Raw genomic sequence first — 15,318 nt, 5'->3', positions numbered from 1 at the left:
GCCCAGGGGACGCCCGGATGATTTGATGTTTTTATCATCCTTGTGGGAGGCTTCTCTCACGTCCCCGCATGTGGAGCTGGAGTTGATAGAGGGAGCTCATCCGCCTCTCCCGGGATTCGAACCTGCGACCTGTCGGTCTTCAGTCCTGCCAGCACAAGGCTTTAACCCACTGCGCCACCGGGGGCTCCATAATAATAATAATAACTATGTAATATCTTTGAACTGGGTTATATGGCAGTGTGGACTCAGGTAACCCAGGGCCCTTCCACACATCCATATAACCCTTTGGCCTCGAGGAGACTGAAATGAGCCTATATTAGGTTGACACTTTGCCACTTCAGTTGTGTATTGATAGTATAAAAACCAGCTCTTCCTCTTTTCTTTCTTTCCCATTTCTCCACAATGGGCCACAGCGACGCGTGGCCGGGTAAAGATAGTAGATAAATAAAGAATGTAATGTTCGTTTGTGGGATTAACATAACTAAAAAAAAAACACTGGGCGAATTGACACCAAATTTGGACACAAGACACCTATCAGGCCAACGAGTGACCATGACTCATAAAGACACTGAAAAACACAGCAGAAGAGATTTAAAAAGAAAAAAAACCCATTACAATGCATTTACAAAGCCACATATATATATATACGCAAACACACATATGCACAAATATATAAACACATATATACACATATATATACACACAAAACACATATTCACAGACTGGGCCACAGCAACACGTGGCAGGGGATGGCTAGTAAATAAATAAATAAACATAGGTTGTCTTTCAGAGGACCTCTGACTTCTCTTTGTAGTCTGACATTGAATGACATTCAAGCAGCTTTAAAATGATGGGTCACAAAGCAAAACCCTGAATTTTTCCAAAATGGTTTTGATGCCTGGGTTAAACGATGGCGCCAATGTGTCCAACTTGATGGTGACTATGTTGAGCAGTAGTTTTGCATAGAGGACAGTTCAGGCTATGGTCTGTAGCAACTTCTTCTGTTATATGTTAATTCATAGCGTTTTTATAGGAGCCCCCGGTGGCGCAGTGGGTTAAAGCCTTGTGCTGGCAGGACTGAAGACCGACAGGTCGCAGGTTCGAATCCCGGGAGAGGTGGATGAGCTCCCTCTATCGGCTCCGGCTCCTCATGCGGGGACATGAGAGAAGCCTCCCACAAGGATGATAAAACATCAGAAATCATCCGGGCGTCCCCTGGGCAACGTCCTTGCAGACGGCCAATTCTCTCACAACAGGAGTGGTTGCTCCTGACACGACAAAAAAAAAAAAGCGTTTTTATGACACAGGAGGCAAAACTTTTTGACCCACCCTCATATGTGTGTGTGTGTGTGTGTGTACACACACAAACTTACACTTTCTGACAATTCTCCTTCTCTTTTCCAGTGAGGTGGTGAGTGTCGCTTGCGAGAAGAGGACCCTCTCGGTCTTTTCGGCTTGTGGCCGCCGCCTGCTGCCCCCCATCGTCCTCCACTCCCCTATCTCTACTTTGCACTGCACAGGGTTCTACATCATGGCTCTCACGACTACGGCAACCCTCTCTGTCTGGTAAGTGTGAAGGAGGGGCCATGTCCCTAACACTGATGCCCCCATAGAGAGAGTACAGTCGGCCTTCCACATTTGTGAGTTTGACTTTTATGGATGTGATAAAGATGATCTTTTTATGAATATCTACTTCCCCATGTGTGACTGTGGTCTATTTTCTTTGGTCACATTGTACGACCTAGTGCAGGGGTGTCAAGCTCATTTTTATTGAAGTGCCCTCTCAGCCTTATGGTTGACTTCAAAGGGCCATTGAGTCCATAGATGGAGAATGCGTGGACACAGAAGGCCAACTATTGTTTTTTTACATAGCCATCAGTGCACTTTAATTTTTACCCATTTTGGATCCCCAGATGTTATTGGAGGACAGCTCCGATCACTTTTCTCTGCCGTGCGGATTGGGGATCATGGGAACTGTAACCCAATGATATTTGTGGCTCTGAGGTTGGGGAAAGGTGAAAGGACATTTTAAAGCCAGGCATCTTATCCACAAATCTTTAATCTAAATGTAACCCCACTCTCCTGACTAAACAGAACAAGCCGCAGCCTTTCATATGTGACTGCATCAGAACTCCCATCAACTCTAGTCATGATGTACAAAGTTTGGAGACATTAATATCTGAAGTTTGGATATTCACTTGCAAATGTAAAAAACAGGAGAAGTAAACAAGTTGTTGGATATAAAGTAGAAGACTTTTTTTAATACTGTTACGTTTAATTCTGTTTTAATGTGTGCATATTTGTATATTTTTAATTGTGTGGTAATACTTTTAACATAAGCCGCTTTGAATCTCCTTCGGGAGAGGTTAATAATAATAATAATAATAATAATAATAATAATAATAATAAAGAAACCGACAAAAGAGAAGCTGGAAATCCACTTCTAAAACTAATTTATGTATATATTGATAGTTTTAGAGTTACAAATAAAGCAGAGATGTATGTTTGTTAGGTAAGCATTGTCTCAGTATGTTTATATCAGTGGCTCCCAACCTTTTAGAGACCGTGGACCACTGAGACAAAGATTGGATAAATCGTGGACCATCAAGATCAATCAACCCTCTCCCCACCACCTGGACAAAAATAAATGTAAAATGTTTTTAAAGAACTAGAATGTCTTAATCGTATTAACATCCACATATACATTTTTATTTTGTGTTATAAAGGCAAACACCTTGGATTGATACTATTGCTCAATGCCATGCATGTGTCGTGGCATTGAGTACTAGAAGACTGGCTCTTGGTAGTAGTAGACTCCCAGACTGGCTTTTGAAGCCCAGATATTAGGCTCCTGTTTTTGGGCTTCAAGATCCAGTCTGGTAGAATGGGCTCCCAAGAGCTCTTCCACTGGCTCAACCAAAGAGAGAAAGCATACCCACGTGCTTCCTTCCTCTCCCTTGTTTCCTCATGAGGAACCAGTGATGGAGCTTCCCTTGGCCCCCGCCTTCACTGAAGGCAGGCTTTGGCTGTCTCCTCCTCCGTGCAATCCAGCCTGCCTGCAAACGGGGCTTCCTTCCTTGCCGCAGAAGCAGGTAAGGAATGAAGGATTCAATGTCACCATTCCTGCTTCCGCCCTTTGCTCAGTGTTGGACCCTTCTTTACCTGTGCTTGAGGAGACTACTGCCAGAGCCCCATTTGCAATCTCTTTGTAACCCAGCCCTCTGCCATCTGGGCCTGCAAATGGGACTCTGACAAGAGCAGTTTCAAGGCCAGGCAAGGAAGGAAGGATCCAACACTGCCATTCTTGCCCCCCCCCCCCCCACCTCACTTTCTCAATGTCAGATCCTTCCTTGCAAGGCTAGATGGCAGGGGGCTGGATTGCAAGGAGGAGACTGCAAATGGGGCTCTAGCAGCAGCAGCCTCCTCAGGAGCAGGAAAGGAAGGAAGGAATCAAAATTGGGCAGAAGTGAGAAGGGGGTTGTCTCTTTAATTCCTTACCTGCTCTTGTGGCAAGGAAGGAAGCCACATTCATAGACTGGGTTGCAAGGAGGAGGAGGAGGCGGCAGTTGAAGCCCTCAGGAAGTGAAGACGGGGCCAGAGATAGCTCCATCATCACTGGCTCCTTTGAGGAAGCAATGGAAGAGAGCACATAGCCAGGGCTCTGGGACAAAGGAGAAATGGAAGGCCAGCAGGAGAAGGGGTGTGTTTGGGGGAGGGGGGAATTATATCTGCGAGGCCATTTCCTCAATAGCCATCACTATCTCAGCCAGCACAGTTTCAGGTTTTGGAGTATTTTGTATTTCAAGTATTCCAAATAACAGATGCTCAATATATAAGAACGCAGACTACGTTTTCATGTTAACATTCAAATCCTTACATTTCCCCCTTTGGGGAAATGTGTCCCTTTCTGGGCTTGAAATAGTTGTACTTCATCTTATTTTTTTCAGGAATGTTCAGAAACGCTCGGTCGTGGTGAAAGATGAGTCTCTGCAAACCATTTTAGCGGGTAAGGATGCCAAAAGGCTACATACTAAGCCAGGGGTCCGTAAACTTTTTAAGTGAGGGCCGGTTCATGGTCCCTCAGGCTGTTGAAGGTCAGACTATAGTTTGGAAAGAAAAACATGAATGAATTCCTATGCACACTGCACCTATCTTATTTGTAGTTCAAAAAGCAAAAAAACCCCAAAAATACAAGGAAGAACAATACAGTATTTAAAATGAAGACCAGATTTATCCAACATAAATTTACAAATATTTTAAGGGGAAGTGTGGGCCTACTTTTGGCTAATGAAATTTTTAGGTTAATTAGTATTGTTGAGGTTGTTGTGTGCCATTAAGGCGTTTCAGACTTAGGTGGGCCTAAGTCTAAAGTTAAGGGCAGGGTGCTGGTAAATGGCCTAGAGAAACTGCATCTCTGCTACTTTTCCCAACTGCTTTTGAGTTGCATTTTTCAGTCTTTCCTAGCAGTCACTACTGTTCTTCTAGCTTTGACTCATTAATATTAATAACAGGGGCTGGAAGCAAGGAGCATGTAACACAAAGGCTCTTTAAATCCACTGATTGGAATCCAGAACAAAAATTGTTTGTGAATCAAAACAAATAAAATTATTATTATATTATATTACTAAGTTTTGACCAGGTCTATGATTTGTGGGGGCCGCAGTGTTCTATTGGAGGCAAATTGGGTGAAGGTACTGCAAATCCCATCATTTGTGGTCAATTCTCCCCCAAAATTTACCAGAGTGTGAGGTGGGTCATGGGGGTTTGTGTGCCAAGTTTGGTCCAGATCCGTCATTCGTGAGGGTCGCAGTGGTCCCAGGAAGTGAGTGAAGGTACTGCAAATCTCATAATCCGTAGCCCATCCTCCCCCAAACTGCACCAGGATGTAAAGCGGGTCATGGGGAGTCTGTGTGCCAACTTTGGTGCTGATCTGTCATTGGTGGGGGTCACAGTGGTCTGTGCGCCATTTCATACTATTTTGTAGCTCTTTTTCCAGCTTCGTATATTCTCTGAAAACAGTCTCATTTATTTATTCAGAGAGATTTCAGCAGGAGCTTCATTTATCGAATCCTATATTCGATTTAAATTCAAACCAAGAGCATTTTATGTCTTACCTGTCTCTCCTCGTGGTTCGAGGTGGGACATAACATAATTAAAACAAAACATGGTGTAAAATACATATATTAAAACGTAAATGCATGCATTAAAATGCACAGAACAAAAATTAAAACACACAGTAAACACAGAATGTGAGTTTCAAATTCAGAGTTCAAAATGGACAGAGTAGGCCTCGTCTCAGAGAAATCCATTCTCAATTTGACGTATAATGCTGCCGCTTTCTTCCTTCCATCTATAAGTATGTTGCTTTCTAGAAAATTGGAGGGGGGATGAACTCATTCTCCTTTCTGCAAAGAGATGGCTAAAATATTCTTAACGTTTGAATACTTCCTATCTTCCCTGGCCCCCAGTGGGATCTATCTGCCTACGTTGATCATGTTGATGTTGCAGAAAGGAGGCTTTTCTTGTGCTATGCCATTCACAGGATTTTGAGGCAGCAGGAAGCAGGTAATACTGGCAGGTTATAAAAAAAGACACACCCATATAACTTTTACTTCTCGAAGGAACAAAGCTGTCTTTCCTGAAGAGCAGGAGTGGGCTCTCTGAGTAGGTTTGCCCCTGCTCAGGTCACAGGAGTTGACATTGGGAAATGTTCACTGTGTGCCATCATAAGGTAGCGTATGTGGAAATACATCACCATATTTCTTCACCTGTAAAACACCTTCAGTCGCCAGGCTTTTGAAAATGGAAGTGTGCATTAAAATCAATGACGTACTAGGCGCAAGTAAATACAGTATTTGAAAGGATGTCCTAAGGAAGAGGAAGCATGCTTTTTTTCTACTGCCCTGAGGACTAGGAATCATGGGTTCAAATTACAGAAAAGGAGATTCTTCCTGAACCTTAAGAAGAACTTCCTGAGTGTAAGAACTGTCCAACCATGGAACTCTGTGCTTCAGAGTCTGGTAGAATCTCCTTCTTTGGAGGCTTTCAAACAGAGGCTGGATGGCCATCTGTCAGGGGTGCTTTGATTGTGCTTTTCCTGCCTGGCAGTGGGATGAACTAGATGGCCCATGTCATATCTTCCAGCTCTATGATTCTACAATGACAGGATCCTATTGTTGGAAGAAACCCCAAGGGTCATCCAGTCCAACCTGCTTAAAATATGACAAAGGAAATATGTGCCTCCTCCAACTTGATAAGGTATAATGACAAAGGGAGGACACAATCCAACTCCTCCCAACATATGGCCATCTGGCTACTGCTTTAAAACCTCCAGAGAAGAAGACTCGCCCAGAGTCCCAGACAGCATATTTTTGTGTCCTGCTCTCTGAGATGTTTTCCCTGCTGATGCCAAGGTCCCTTTGCATGCGAAGCTACCTAGCACTGCTCTTCAATTACCCCATCTAAGCATTTGGTGTGATGTGATCCCTAGGAAGCGAAACCACTGTGTCTCAGATCTTGTTGACGCAACATGGCATCCCGATTATGAATATGTCGGATGGGAAAGCATACTGTTTTAGTCCATCTCTGTCATCCTGGTAAGTACCCCATGTTTTGTTTTCCATTATACTAAATAGGAGCACGACTCTGGCTCATACTTTGGTTGTCCAGTACATACGTCAAAATAACAGCTGGTTTTCCCTAGAAATCCAGAGGATTCCCATCTTGGAATAAGTGGGCCGTAGGATGCAGCGTTAATGTGTCTATATTTATGCATGCATCAGTATAGTTTGTATCTTTTTTCTGTTGGAAATTTAAATTAAAAATATAGAAAAAATATGTACACCAACACGTCAGCAGTTTGAATCTAGAGGGAGCGGGTTGAGCTCCCTCTGTCAGCTTCAGCTCCCCATGTAGGGACATGAGAGAAACCTCCCACAAGGACGGCCAGTTCTCTAACTCCAGAAGTGACTTGCAGTTTCTCAAGTCGCTCCTGACATGAAAAAAAGCGGGGAAAAAAACCCTAGATTTTGTTGGGTCAATTTTCATTTTTGACTCAGCCATTTTGGATCCTCTTTTTGAAGAACCTGTGCATGACAAGTGGCTGAAACTTTCATGTTCACGTCACTAAATTCTCTACTTTGTGGATAGAAAAAGTGGGGTATAAATAGATAATACCACATTGCAGGTCTAATTCTATGGGAATTCTGCAACAGAATGTTAATCTGTTGAACTCAGTTGCTTCTGAATTAATTAAATTACATGACTTTTCCTGTTGCTTAAAACCGTTCTTGTTCTGTGGCTCATTCTTCCGTTCTTGCTCTGTGGCAACGAGTGGATTTCAAATTGGTTTCAAAGAAAAGGCCTTTTAGGTTTGGGGTCATGAGATACTGGAATAGTCTGCTCTCTCTTTGGATTTTCAGAGTACTGCTTCTTCATTTATTTTCCATCAATATTCCTTCCTTTCCCAGGAACCTGATCTCCGACAAGCAGGAGATGCTAGCGCAGTGTGCGGACTTCAGGAGCAGTTTGCCATCCCAGGAGGCGATGCTGTGCTCAGGACCTTTAGCCATAATCCAAGGGAAGACGTCGAAGTAAGACCCGGCATGTAGTGTCCCTTTTTAATGTGGGCCTTCCTCTCTTTTCCTCTCCTTGAAAGGAGAAGAATGTATCACTCCTGTGGCAGATTTAGACTATAATTACTTGCAGAGGGCTTCTGAAAGTTGGGGGAGGCACACACGGGCCGATATACATTCCAAATCTAGCCCTAAAGTTTTGTTGTAACTGAGGCTGGATAGTCCTGTCTAAATGCAGATTATCTGCTTTGAACGGGATGATACGAATCTACACTGCTGTACAGTCCAATTCAAAGCAGACAATCTCAATTCAGAACCTGGATTATTTGGCAATGTAGATGGGGCCTGGTATAATTGCCTGCCCATCCTGTTTGGCCCATTTCCATTTCCTTCCCCCGTCTCTCTCATCTCCATTAGGCCTATTTTTATACTATAAGATGTCCTCTTGGTCATTGAAAAACACCTCTGTATTCACAGACGGCACTGTTACAGTTTTTCTTGCCTTTTAGGCCCGGTCCTGTGGTTCTTTTGCGCATTGATTCAAGAAATGGCATTATAGATTGCATCCAATGAGATCTTGGTTTTCTATGGGTGACTGGTATAGGGCGTATGTTCTGCATCTCAAAAACGGGAGCAGACGGGAAAAACTGGTGCCTTTTTGGAATCCGCAGATCAAATAGATCCAGAAACAGGGCTAGTGTTTTTACAGATGGTGGCTCAGTTATTACAACCTGCCCGTCCAAATATATGCACACTCTGGCTTGTACCCTTTCTCCATCCCTTAAGGGAAGAAGATTAGTAACTTCTCTGGATTTTGAGATCTTAGGAACAGATCAAAAGTGGAAGCATCTAATCCTCAGTTGGTGACAGAGGTGAAAAAAGCAGGAAGGGTTAGTTGTCCATGGTTTGTGCCCTAAATACCCTAAAGGCACCAAATCCGGCTTGGTCCTGGAAGCTAAGCAGTGTCAACCCTGGTTAGTAATTGGGTGGGAGACCAAGAAGGAATATCCGGTATTGTGGGCTACATTTCAGAGGATGAAACTGGCAAAACCAGCAGTGATGTTTCTTTGCCTCAGAAAATCCTGTGAAATTCATGGGGTCGCCATATGTCAGCAAGGGACTTGGGAAGTACATCCACATCCACAGACTCTGGCAGACTGTTTCTGTCCCATTGAAGATGCTCTTGTCTTTATTCCTTATTGCAGTTCCGGAAGGCAAGCGGCCAAGTTGTTCTCCATGCCTCTCTTGGTCCAGCAGGAAACAACCCTGGCCTACTTGGAGAGCCAGGTGGCAGCTGCCTTGACTTTGCAATCGAGCCACGAATACCGCCACTGGCTCCTTATCTATGCACGGTATCTAGTTAATGAAGGTGAGGATCCCGTTTTCCTTTTCCACCTACCACATTGGGAGGAAATGTCAATTGAATTGTCAGATCTCCCCCTCCTAGCTTCTCTCACTAAACTCCTCCAGAGTTCACTGCTTTTTTCCCCTCGTCCCTTGGACAACAGCTGTGTTTGGTTCTTCTTAGGTTCACTTCAGAGCCCTAAGAAACTCTTGTCTTTCTGTCTTGCATTCTACTACTGTGTATAAGTATGTATATGTTGACATTTTAGTTCTAAAACCAACTGAAAAACCTGGCTTGACATATCCATGGGACAATGTAAGTCCTGAAACTACACTCATTGTATAATTGAGGGTGTCCTGTAGTCAAAGTCCTGCTCTCCGAATTGTGCCAAGGATGAATAACTGTGGTTTCCCTTTGTGTTTCTGTTAGGGTTTGAATACCGCCTGCGGGAATTATGCAAAGATTTATTGGGGCCGGTCCATTCCTCCTCTGGAAGTCAGTGGGAATCAACTGTAGTGGTAAGCCCTGGCTTTTCCTGCAGCTGAGAAATGTTCTTGGATGATCTGTTCCTCTTGTTTGCTTCAAGAGGCAGGGGTGGACAAAGGAAGCTTGAAGAGGCAGACTGCCAGTCATCACTTGTTAAGCTTTTGCTTTCTCTGAGAGAGCACAAAAATGAGGTCCTCTCCAACCGCTTCTGGCTCCAAATTAGAGGGAGGGAGGTAAGGAGGAGAGGAGAAAGAAAGAAAGAAAGGAAGGAAGGAAGGAAGGAAGGAAGGAAGGAAGGAAGGAATGAAGGAAAAAGAGAGGGAAGTAGAAAAGGGAGAAAGAAAGCTAAGTAGGAGACAGGGAAGGAAGCAAAGAAAGTGAAGAAGAGAGGGAGGGAATCCAGAAAGCATGGCTTAGTGGTTTGAACCTCACTGTGGCACTGAACCCACTGGGTGATTTTAGGCAAGTCCCACTCTCTCAGTCTCAGATTAAGAGAAAGGTAAAACTTCTAAAACCACGACAGTAAATAAAGAGCAACACTCAAAAAACAGGGGAATTCCAGACAAGAATCAATCAGGGCCAGCTAACACCTCCCAACAAAGGGTCCCCTGTGCAGGAAGCAGGCAGGCTTTGAAGCTGCAAGGCCATTCAATGCTAATCAAGGTGACCAATGGCAGCATTCACACTTGCCTCTAGCAAGTTCTTCCTCCCACCCTGGACATTATTCCACAGATATATAAACCCCACTTGCCTAGTTTCCAACAGACCTCACAACCTCTGAGGATGCCTGCCATAGATGTGGGTGAAACATCAGGAGAGAATGCTTCTGGAATATGGCCATAAAGCCCAGAAAACTCACAGCAACCCAGTGATTCAGGCCATGAAATGCAGTGCCTGACTTAGCAGGCGATTCCCACTGAGGTGGGAGGTGCTCTCCCGCCGGCCATGTTGGCCGCAGGGGGCTTCTTCTTCCCAGAAGCCCCCTGCGCGGTGGAAGTTTTTTCCCACTGGTTGACCGGCTAGCCAACCAGCGGATGGCAAAGCCTCTGACAGCTCACCTTTGAATAAAACTTGACAAGAAAACCCTATGAGAGGGATGTCTTAGGGTCGCCATGAGTCTGAAATGACTTGAAGGCACACAAGAACAGCAGCAGCAGCAGCAGCAGCAAACTATAGTCTGGTCCCTAGCAGCCTTAGGGACTGTGAACTGACCCTCTATTTAAAAAGTTTGAGGAGCCCTAACTTAGGAGAACCCTTTGTGCCTATAATGAAATGGATTCTAGTTTTTAAAGGATTCACGTGTTTATATCAAAGTGCCACACATTTTTCTGTTTGGTCTGGTGCTGTCTCTATATTTTTTTTTACTTATACAAAGGTCTATGAAGGTCTGCATTTAGGTTCACATGTATATGTTGAACAGCAAATGTGCTAGTGTATCATGGCTCTCATATAAATGTTGGAAATAAATAAATAAATATACAGTGTGTTGGGTACCAAACTATACCAATCCAATGTTCGTGTAATCCCTCATCAATGTCATGAACACTGAAGGAATTGTCTTATTTTTTTCCTATACAGGGCTTACGAAAGCGAGACCTTCTCAAGGAGCTTCTTCCGGTCATTGGCCAAAACCTTCGTTTCCAGCGGCTCTTTACCGAATATCAAGAGCAACTAGACATCTTGAGAGACCAGTAGCATCATCTCCAGCGTTTCTCTGGCCCATGGGGGGAAAACAGTTGCCGAAAAGCATTCAGACAGAAGCAGAGGGCCATAGTCAGAGTTGGATGGGAAGAGGAGGAACACGAACCACCTCCGAAGGTGTTCTAACAAACAAAATACTGTTCTGTTTTGTTTTGTTTCTTAAGAAGGTCACAAGAGGAAAATGTGGAATAAGGGGATGGAGAGAGCATGGGGCTTTTTTTCCAAAGGAAATTTGAGCATTGCAGTTTCCAGCTGTGGCCTGCAATGCAAAATGTCCTTCGGGGATCCTTTTGATTCTGGATCTGGTGATCAAAAGAGGAGGGCTATTTGGGAGCCCCTTGGATTTTGGAGATAATAGAAAAAGCACAGACGATAAGCCGAACATCACATTAACCCTCGTTTGGGGGTATCTTTGCTAAGGATTTCTTGCAGCTCTGTCATACATTTGGGTTACCCGAGGAGAAGTCCTATAGAATAAAATTTCGTCAAAATGCCTAAGGAATTATGCAGCCGACAGACTCATAACTGTGAATAACAATAAACAGGAAGCAGGCTGTTCTGTCACACGGACTATTTTTGTACTAGAAATTTGCTAACTTGTAATATGAGAAAAAAAAAGAAATTATTTGGCCAATAACCAGAATTTCGTGCCCACTCCCCCCCCCCCCCCTTTTACTGAGATGTCCGAAACTTAACCTGTTTAATTATGACAGATGTGTTGCTTAATAATTGTTACAAAAATTATGTTCTCTGGTTGTTAATTTTTAACTATTTCTAAAAGGCATTTGTGGGAGGGGGAATAGTTGAAAAGGGAGGGCTGGGCTTTGGGAAGTTTCTTTTTTTGTAAGTACAAATAATAAAATGAACTGCATTGATCTAAGAACCAACGTGGATGTTCGTGTGCTGCTTATAGGAGCATTCATCCAGGTCAGCCGCAGCCTGTTGAAAAAATCCTCAAAACAGATTTTGCTTTGACTTGGGAGTCCATTGGATTTGTTTCTTTGGGGGTTCATCACGAAGACATTTTAATAGAATGCAGGACTGGAAGAATGAGGTTGCAGAAATGAATACCTGCCTTTCATCGCATAATAGTTGCCACCGCATAATAGTCACCCTGTTTTTGAGGTCCCAAAAAGGGTTTTTCCCTTTACTTGTATAATTGTCACTGTAGTATAAAACTGAAAAACTCCCTTCCTTCCCAAGACAGTTTCTGTGCTCCCCCCCCCCCCAAATACAGTTTAGATTAGTCCTCTTTGGGGTTGAGAAGAGCGGGATATAAGTGCGGTAAATAAAATGAACACAGAGCTCTTCCTTCTCAAAGACAGCTTAAACACAGAGCTCGCTTGCTCTCCTCTTTGTCTTGGAGTTAAAACATTTTTTTTTAAAAAAATCCAACAAACAAGGCACCAAATTTATTTCATCACATAATCATCGTGCCCCCTTCCAACAAAATAAAGAATTAAAAGTGTGACTATTGTGTGATGAAATACCGTGCATCCATATGAGATGTTGACAATGATCATAGAGTAAAAGTTATATAAATGTTGTTCCTCATCCTTTACATCAGGTTGTCTCCACTATTGGTTGTCATCCCACCTTTACAAGTGTACTTGTAATTCTTTTCAGACTTAAACATAGCGGCCAAATGTGTAATGCAGCCATTCCCATGGTATTAGGAGAGATTCTCCTGATAAGGACAAATCAAAGGAGAAATAACCAGACAACTACCTGAGCATTTATCACATGTTTATTTTGTCTTTCTAATGAGCCAGGGGGCTAGCAAGCACTATCAAGCGAAACGGTTAAAATATCAATGATCAACAAGCATCCAAACATTTTCATAGGCTGGTAGGGATATTGGGAACTGATTACCATGTGTATTCCACAAACCTATGACACTATCAGCTTTCTGCATTTACATGCAGAAAGCTGAACCTGCAGCTTTCTGCATGTAAATGATATACAGGGTTAGTCAAAATGCATAGGCCAATAAGCCATTGAATTGAATGGCTTATTGGCCTATGCATTTTGACTAACCCTGTACTTTATCACTGAATTTACAATTCATCTCCATTCAGAAGAACTGGGACAAAAAGGTCTGTCACGTTGAGATTTCTGTCCCATATAAGAGTAGAAAATAGATTGTGATGTTGGCGCCTCTCCAGATGCTGAAAGTTGAAAATTAATGCTAGCAGAGAGAGGTCTCAGGCCCCTTCTATACTGCCATATAAAATCCAGATTATCTGCTTTGAACTGGATTATATGGCAGTGTAGATTCATATCCAGTTCAAAGCAAATAGTGTGGATTATCTTCTTTGATCACGTGGATTAAATGGCAGTGTAGAAGAGCCCTTGGTTGAAGATGATATGTATTACCAGATTTTGTACAGCAAGCCATGGATCCGACCATCCACAACTTGAAAATATTCCCAAAGAAAAGCAAACCTTGATTTTGCCATTTTCTGTAAGTGAAGTCGATAGGAGGGTCGTCCCTAGGAGGAGGGACCCTGAGACCCCACCAAAGAGGGATCGCTACTTTGGCGAGCTAGAGAAGCCTGATTTCAGCAATTTTATTAAAATCAAAATAATCTCACCAAAGTTGAAGAAGTGGCACTGAGGTGTTTTTATTAGCGATTCAGCTGAAAAGGATGCAATGTAGCAATCATTCGCCTACAAAGCATACCAGTACTAAGATCAGAGGCATTTTTATAGGGTTTACAGGCTTAGAAGTTTCAAAATTATCGCCCTCCGCCCGGCTCGCAGGTGATTGGCTGACGCGATTCCAGCTGGGAGGAGGCGCGGCCACCTGCCCTGCGTTAGAGCCAATCACTGAGCTCCGCTGCGCAGGAACCAATGGGAGAGCTCCTACCAGCTCAGCGCCCTGGCGAATCAGGAGAAGGGAGGCGGGACGAGGATGAAACAATGGGCTGATGAGTGGATTTTAGGATTTCATACCTTGGTGGGGTGCTTGAGTCCGAGAAACCGGCCTGCGAAAGATGCCCAGTCTATTGTCTTTGGATGGGTCTGTGATAAGTGTTGATTGCCTTATCCGGGTCTTCCTGTCGCCATCAGTTAGGACACGGTGAAGAGACTGAGGTGAATGTTTGTCATAGCAAGTTTTGAAAGGAGGAACAGTTTCGGGGGGAAAAGACCTTTTGAGGGTCTTCCGCCCGCCCCCCCCCCCCCAACCCGGGTGATGTGATCAAAGGTGCCAGGCGAAACCTTTTCATTAAGCAGACAGGCTCTGAGGCTCAACTTGAGGTTTCCAATTCTATGTTTTTTCCATGCACAAGTTATCATGATAAGAGTTCTTTGTGATAGCTAATTGTCCTTTTCAACAGCTGGTCGCTTCCTGATGAGTTTCCCCCAAGGGGGGGGGGGATGGGTTGGATGCCAGGGCAAGAATATAGGAATCATCAGCTTGGCCCAATCTTTGCATCCAGGAACTGCGGAACACTCTGCTGCTGGCTACACCTGCTTGAAGGCAGGGGCCTGGGATGCCCTCGACGACATAAGGAGCACCATTGTATTGCCCTGCTGTATATAATGGGATTTGAGCATCCAAAGATGTTGGTATCCACAAGAGATGTCTGAACCAAGTCCCAGTGGATACCGAGGACCCACTGTCTTGACTCAAAGGCTTACTTATTGTAGGCAGAGAGAATTGTTATTGAAATAACAGGATGTTGTAGACATGAGTAAATCAAATGAAAAAGTGTGTAGGTGAACCAAAATAAGCATTGGAATTGGAATCCCGGGAACTATAATTTTACAAGATCTTTTGCCTTCTCCGCCAAAGTGCTGTTACTCCCACCGAACTACAAATCCCAGGATTCCATAGCATTGAGCCATAGCAGCTAAACTCCCGTCAATTCCATAGTGTAGCTGCCTCCTTTGACTTGGGCTTGCGATATGACCGTTGCAAAACGTCTAGGTTTTTGGACTTCATCTCCCATAATTCCAGCGCTTTTGCCCAAGCTGGCTGGGGCTTCTGGGAGTTGAAGTCCAATACAGCTGGAGAATCGAAGTGTGGGGAAACACCGTTGGTGGACAAATTAAAAATAAACAAGAATTTCAAATAAGCTCCCCCGATTCCCGAAATCCGCAGAAAAAAGTTAAAAAGGAAAAAAAAAAGACATCTTGTTATTGGAGACAGATGAGGCCAAAGGAGGTCCCGGAACTTAAAAGAACAGGCGCTTTTTTCCAGAGGGA

At 43.8% G+C, this 15,318-nt stretch overlaps 1 protein-coding gene across 1 annotated transcript in view; it reads left to right on the top strand.

Annotated features, from left to right (window-relative positions):
* Positions 1-11,195, top strand: part of HIRA (histone cell cycle regulator) — a 76,244-nt gene extending 65,049 nt beyond the window's left edge. The window contains exons 19-25 of the mRNA XM_060785893.2: positions 1,405-1,566; positions 3,948-4,006; positions 6,491-6,596; positions 7,470-7,592; positions 8,780-8,943; positions 9,349-9,437; positions 10,984-11,195. Coding sequence (XP_060641876.2) covers positions 1,405-1,566; positions 3,948-4,006; positions 6,491-6,596; positions 7,470-7,592; positions 8,780-8,943; positions 9,349-9,437; positions 10,984-11,100 — 820 coding nt within the window. The 3' untranslated portion in view covers positions 11,101-11,195. The remainder of the gene's footprint in view (positions 1-1,404; positions 1,567-3,947; positions 4,007-6,490; positions 6,597-7,469; positions 7,593-8,779; positions 8,944-9,348; positions 9,438-10,983) is intronic.
* Positions 11,196-15,318: the final 4,123 nt, after the last annotated feature.

This window comes from Anolis sagrei, chromosome X (assembly GCF_037176765.1).
Source record: "Anolis sagrei isolate rAnoSag1 chromosome X, rAnoSag1.mat, whole genome shotgun sequence".
In the NCBI taxonomy this organism is placed as follows: Eukaryota; Metazoa; Chordata; class Lepidosauria; order Squamata; family Dactyloidae; genus Anolis; species Anolis sagrei.
This window is presented reverse-complemented; position numbering and strand designations above follow the sequence as displayed.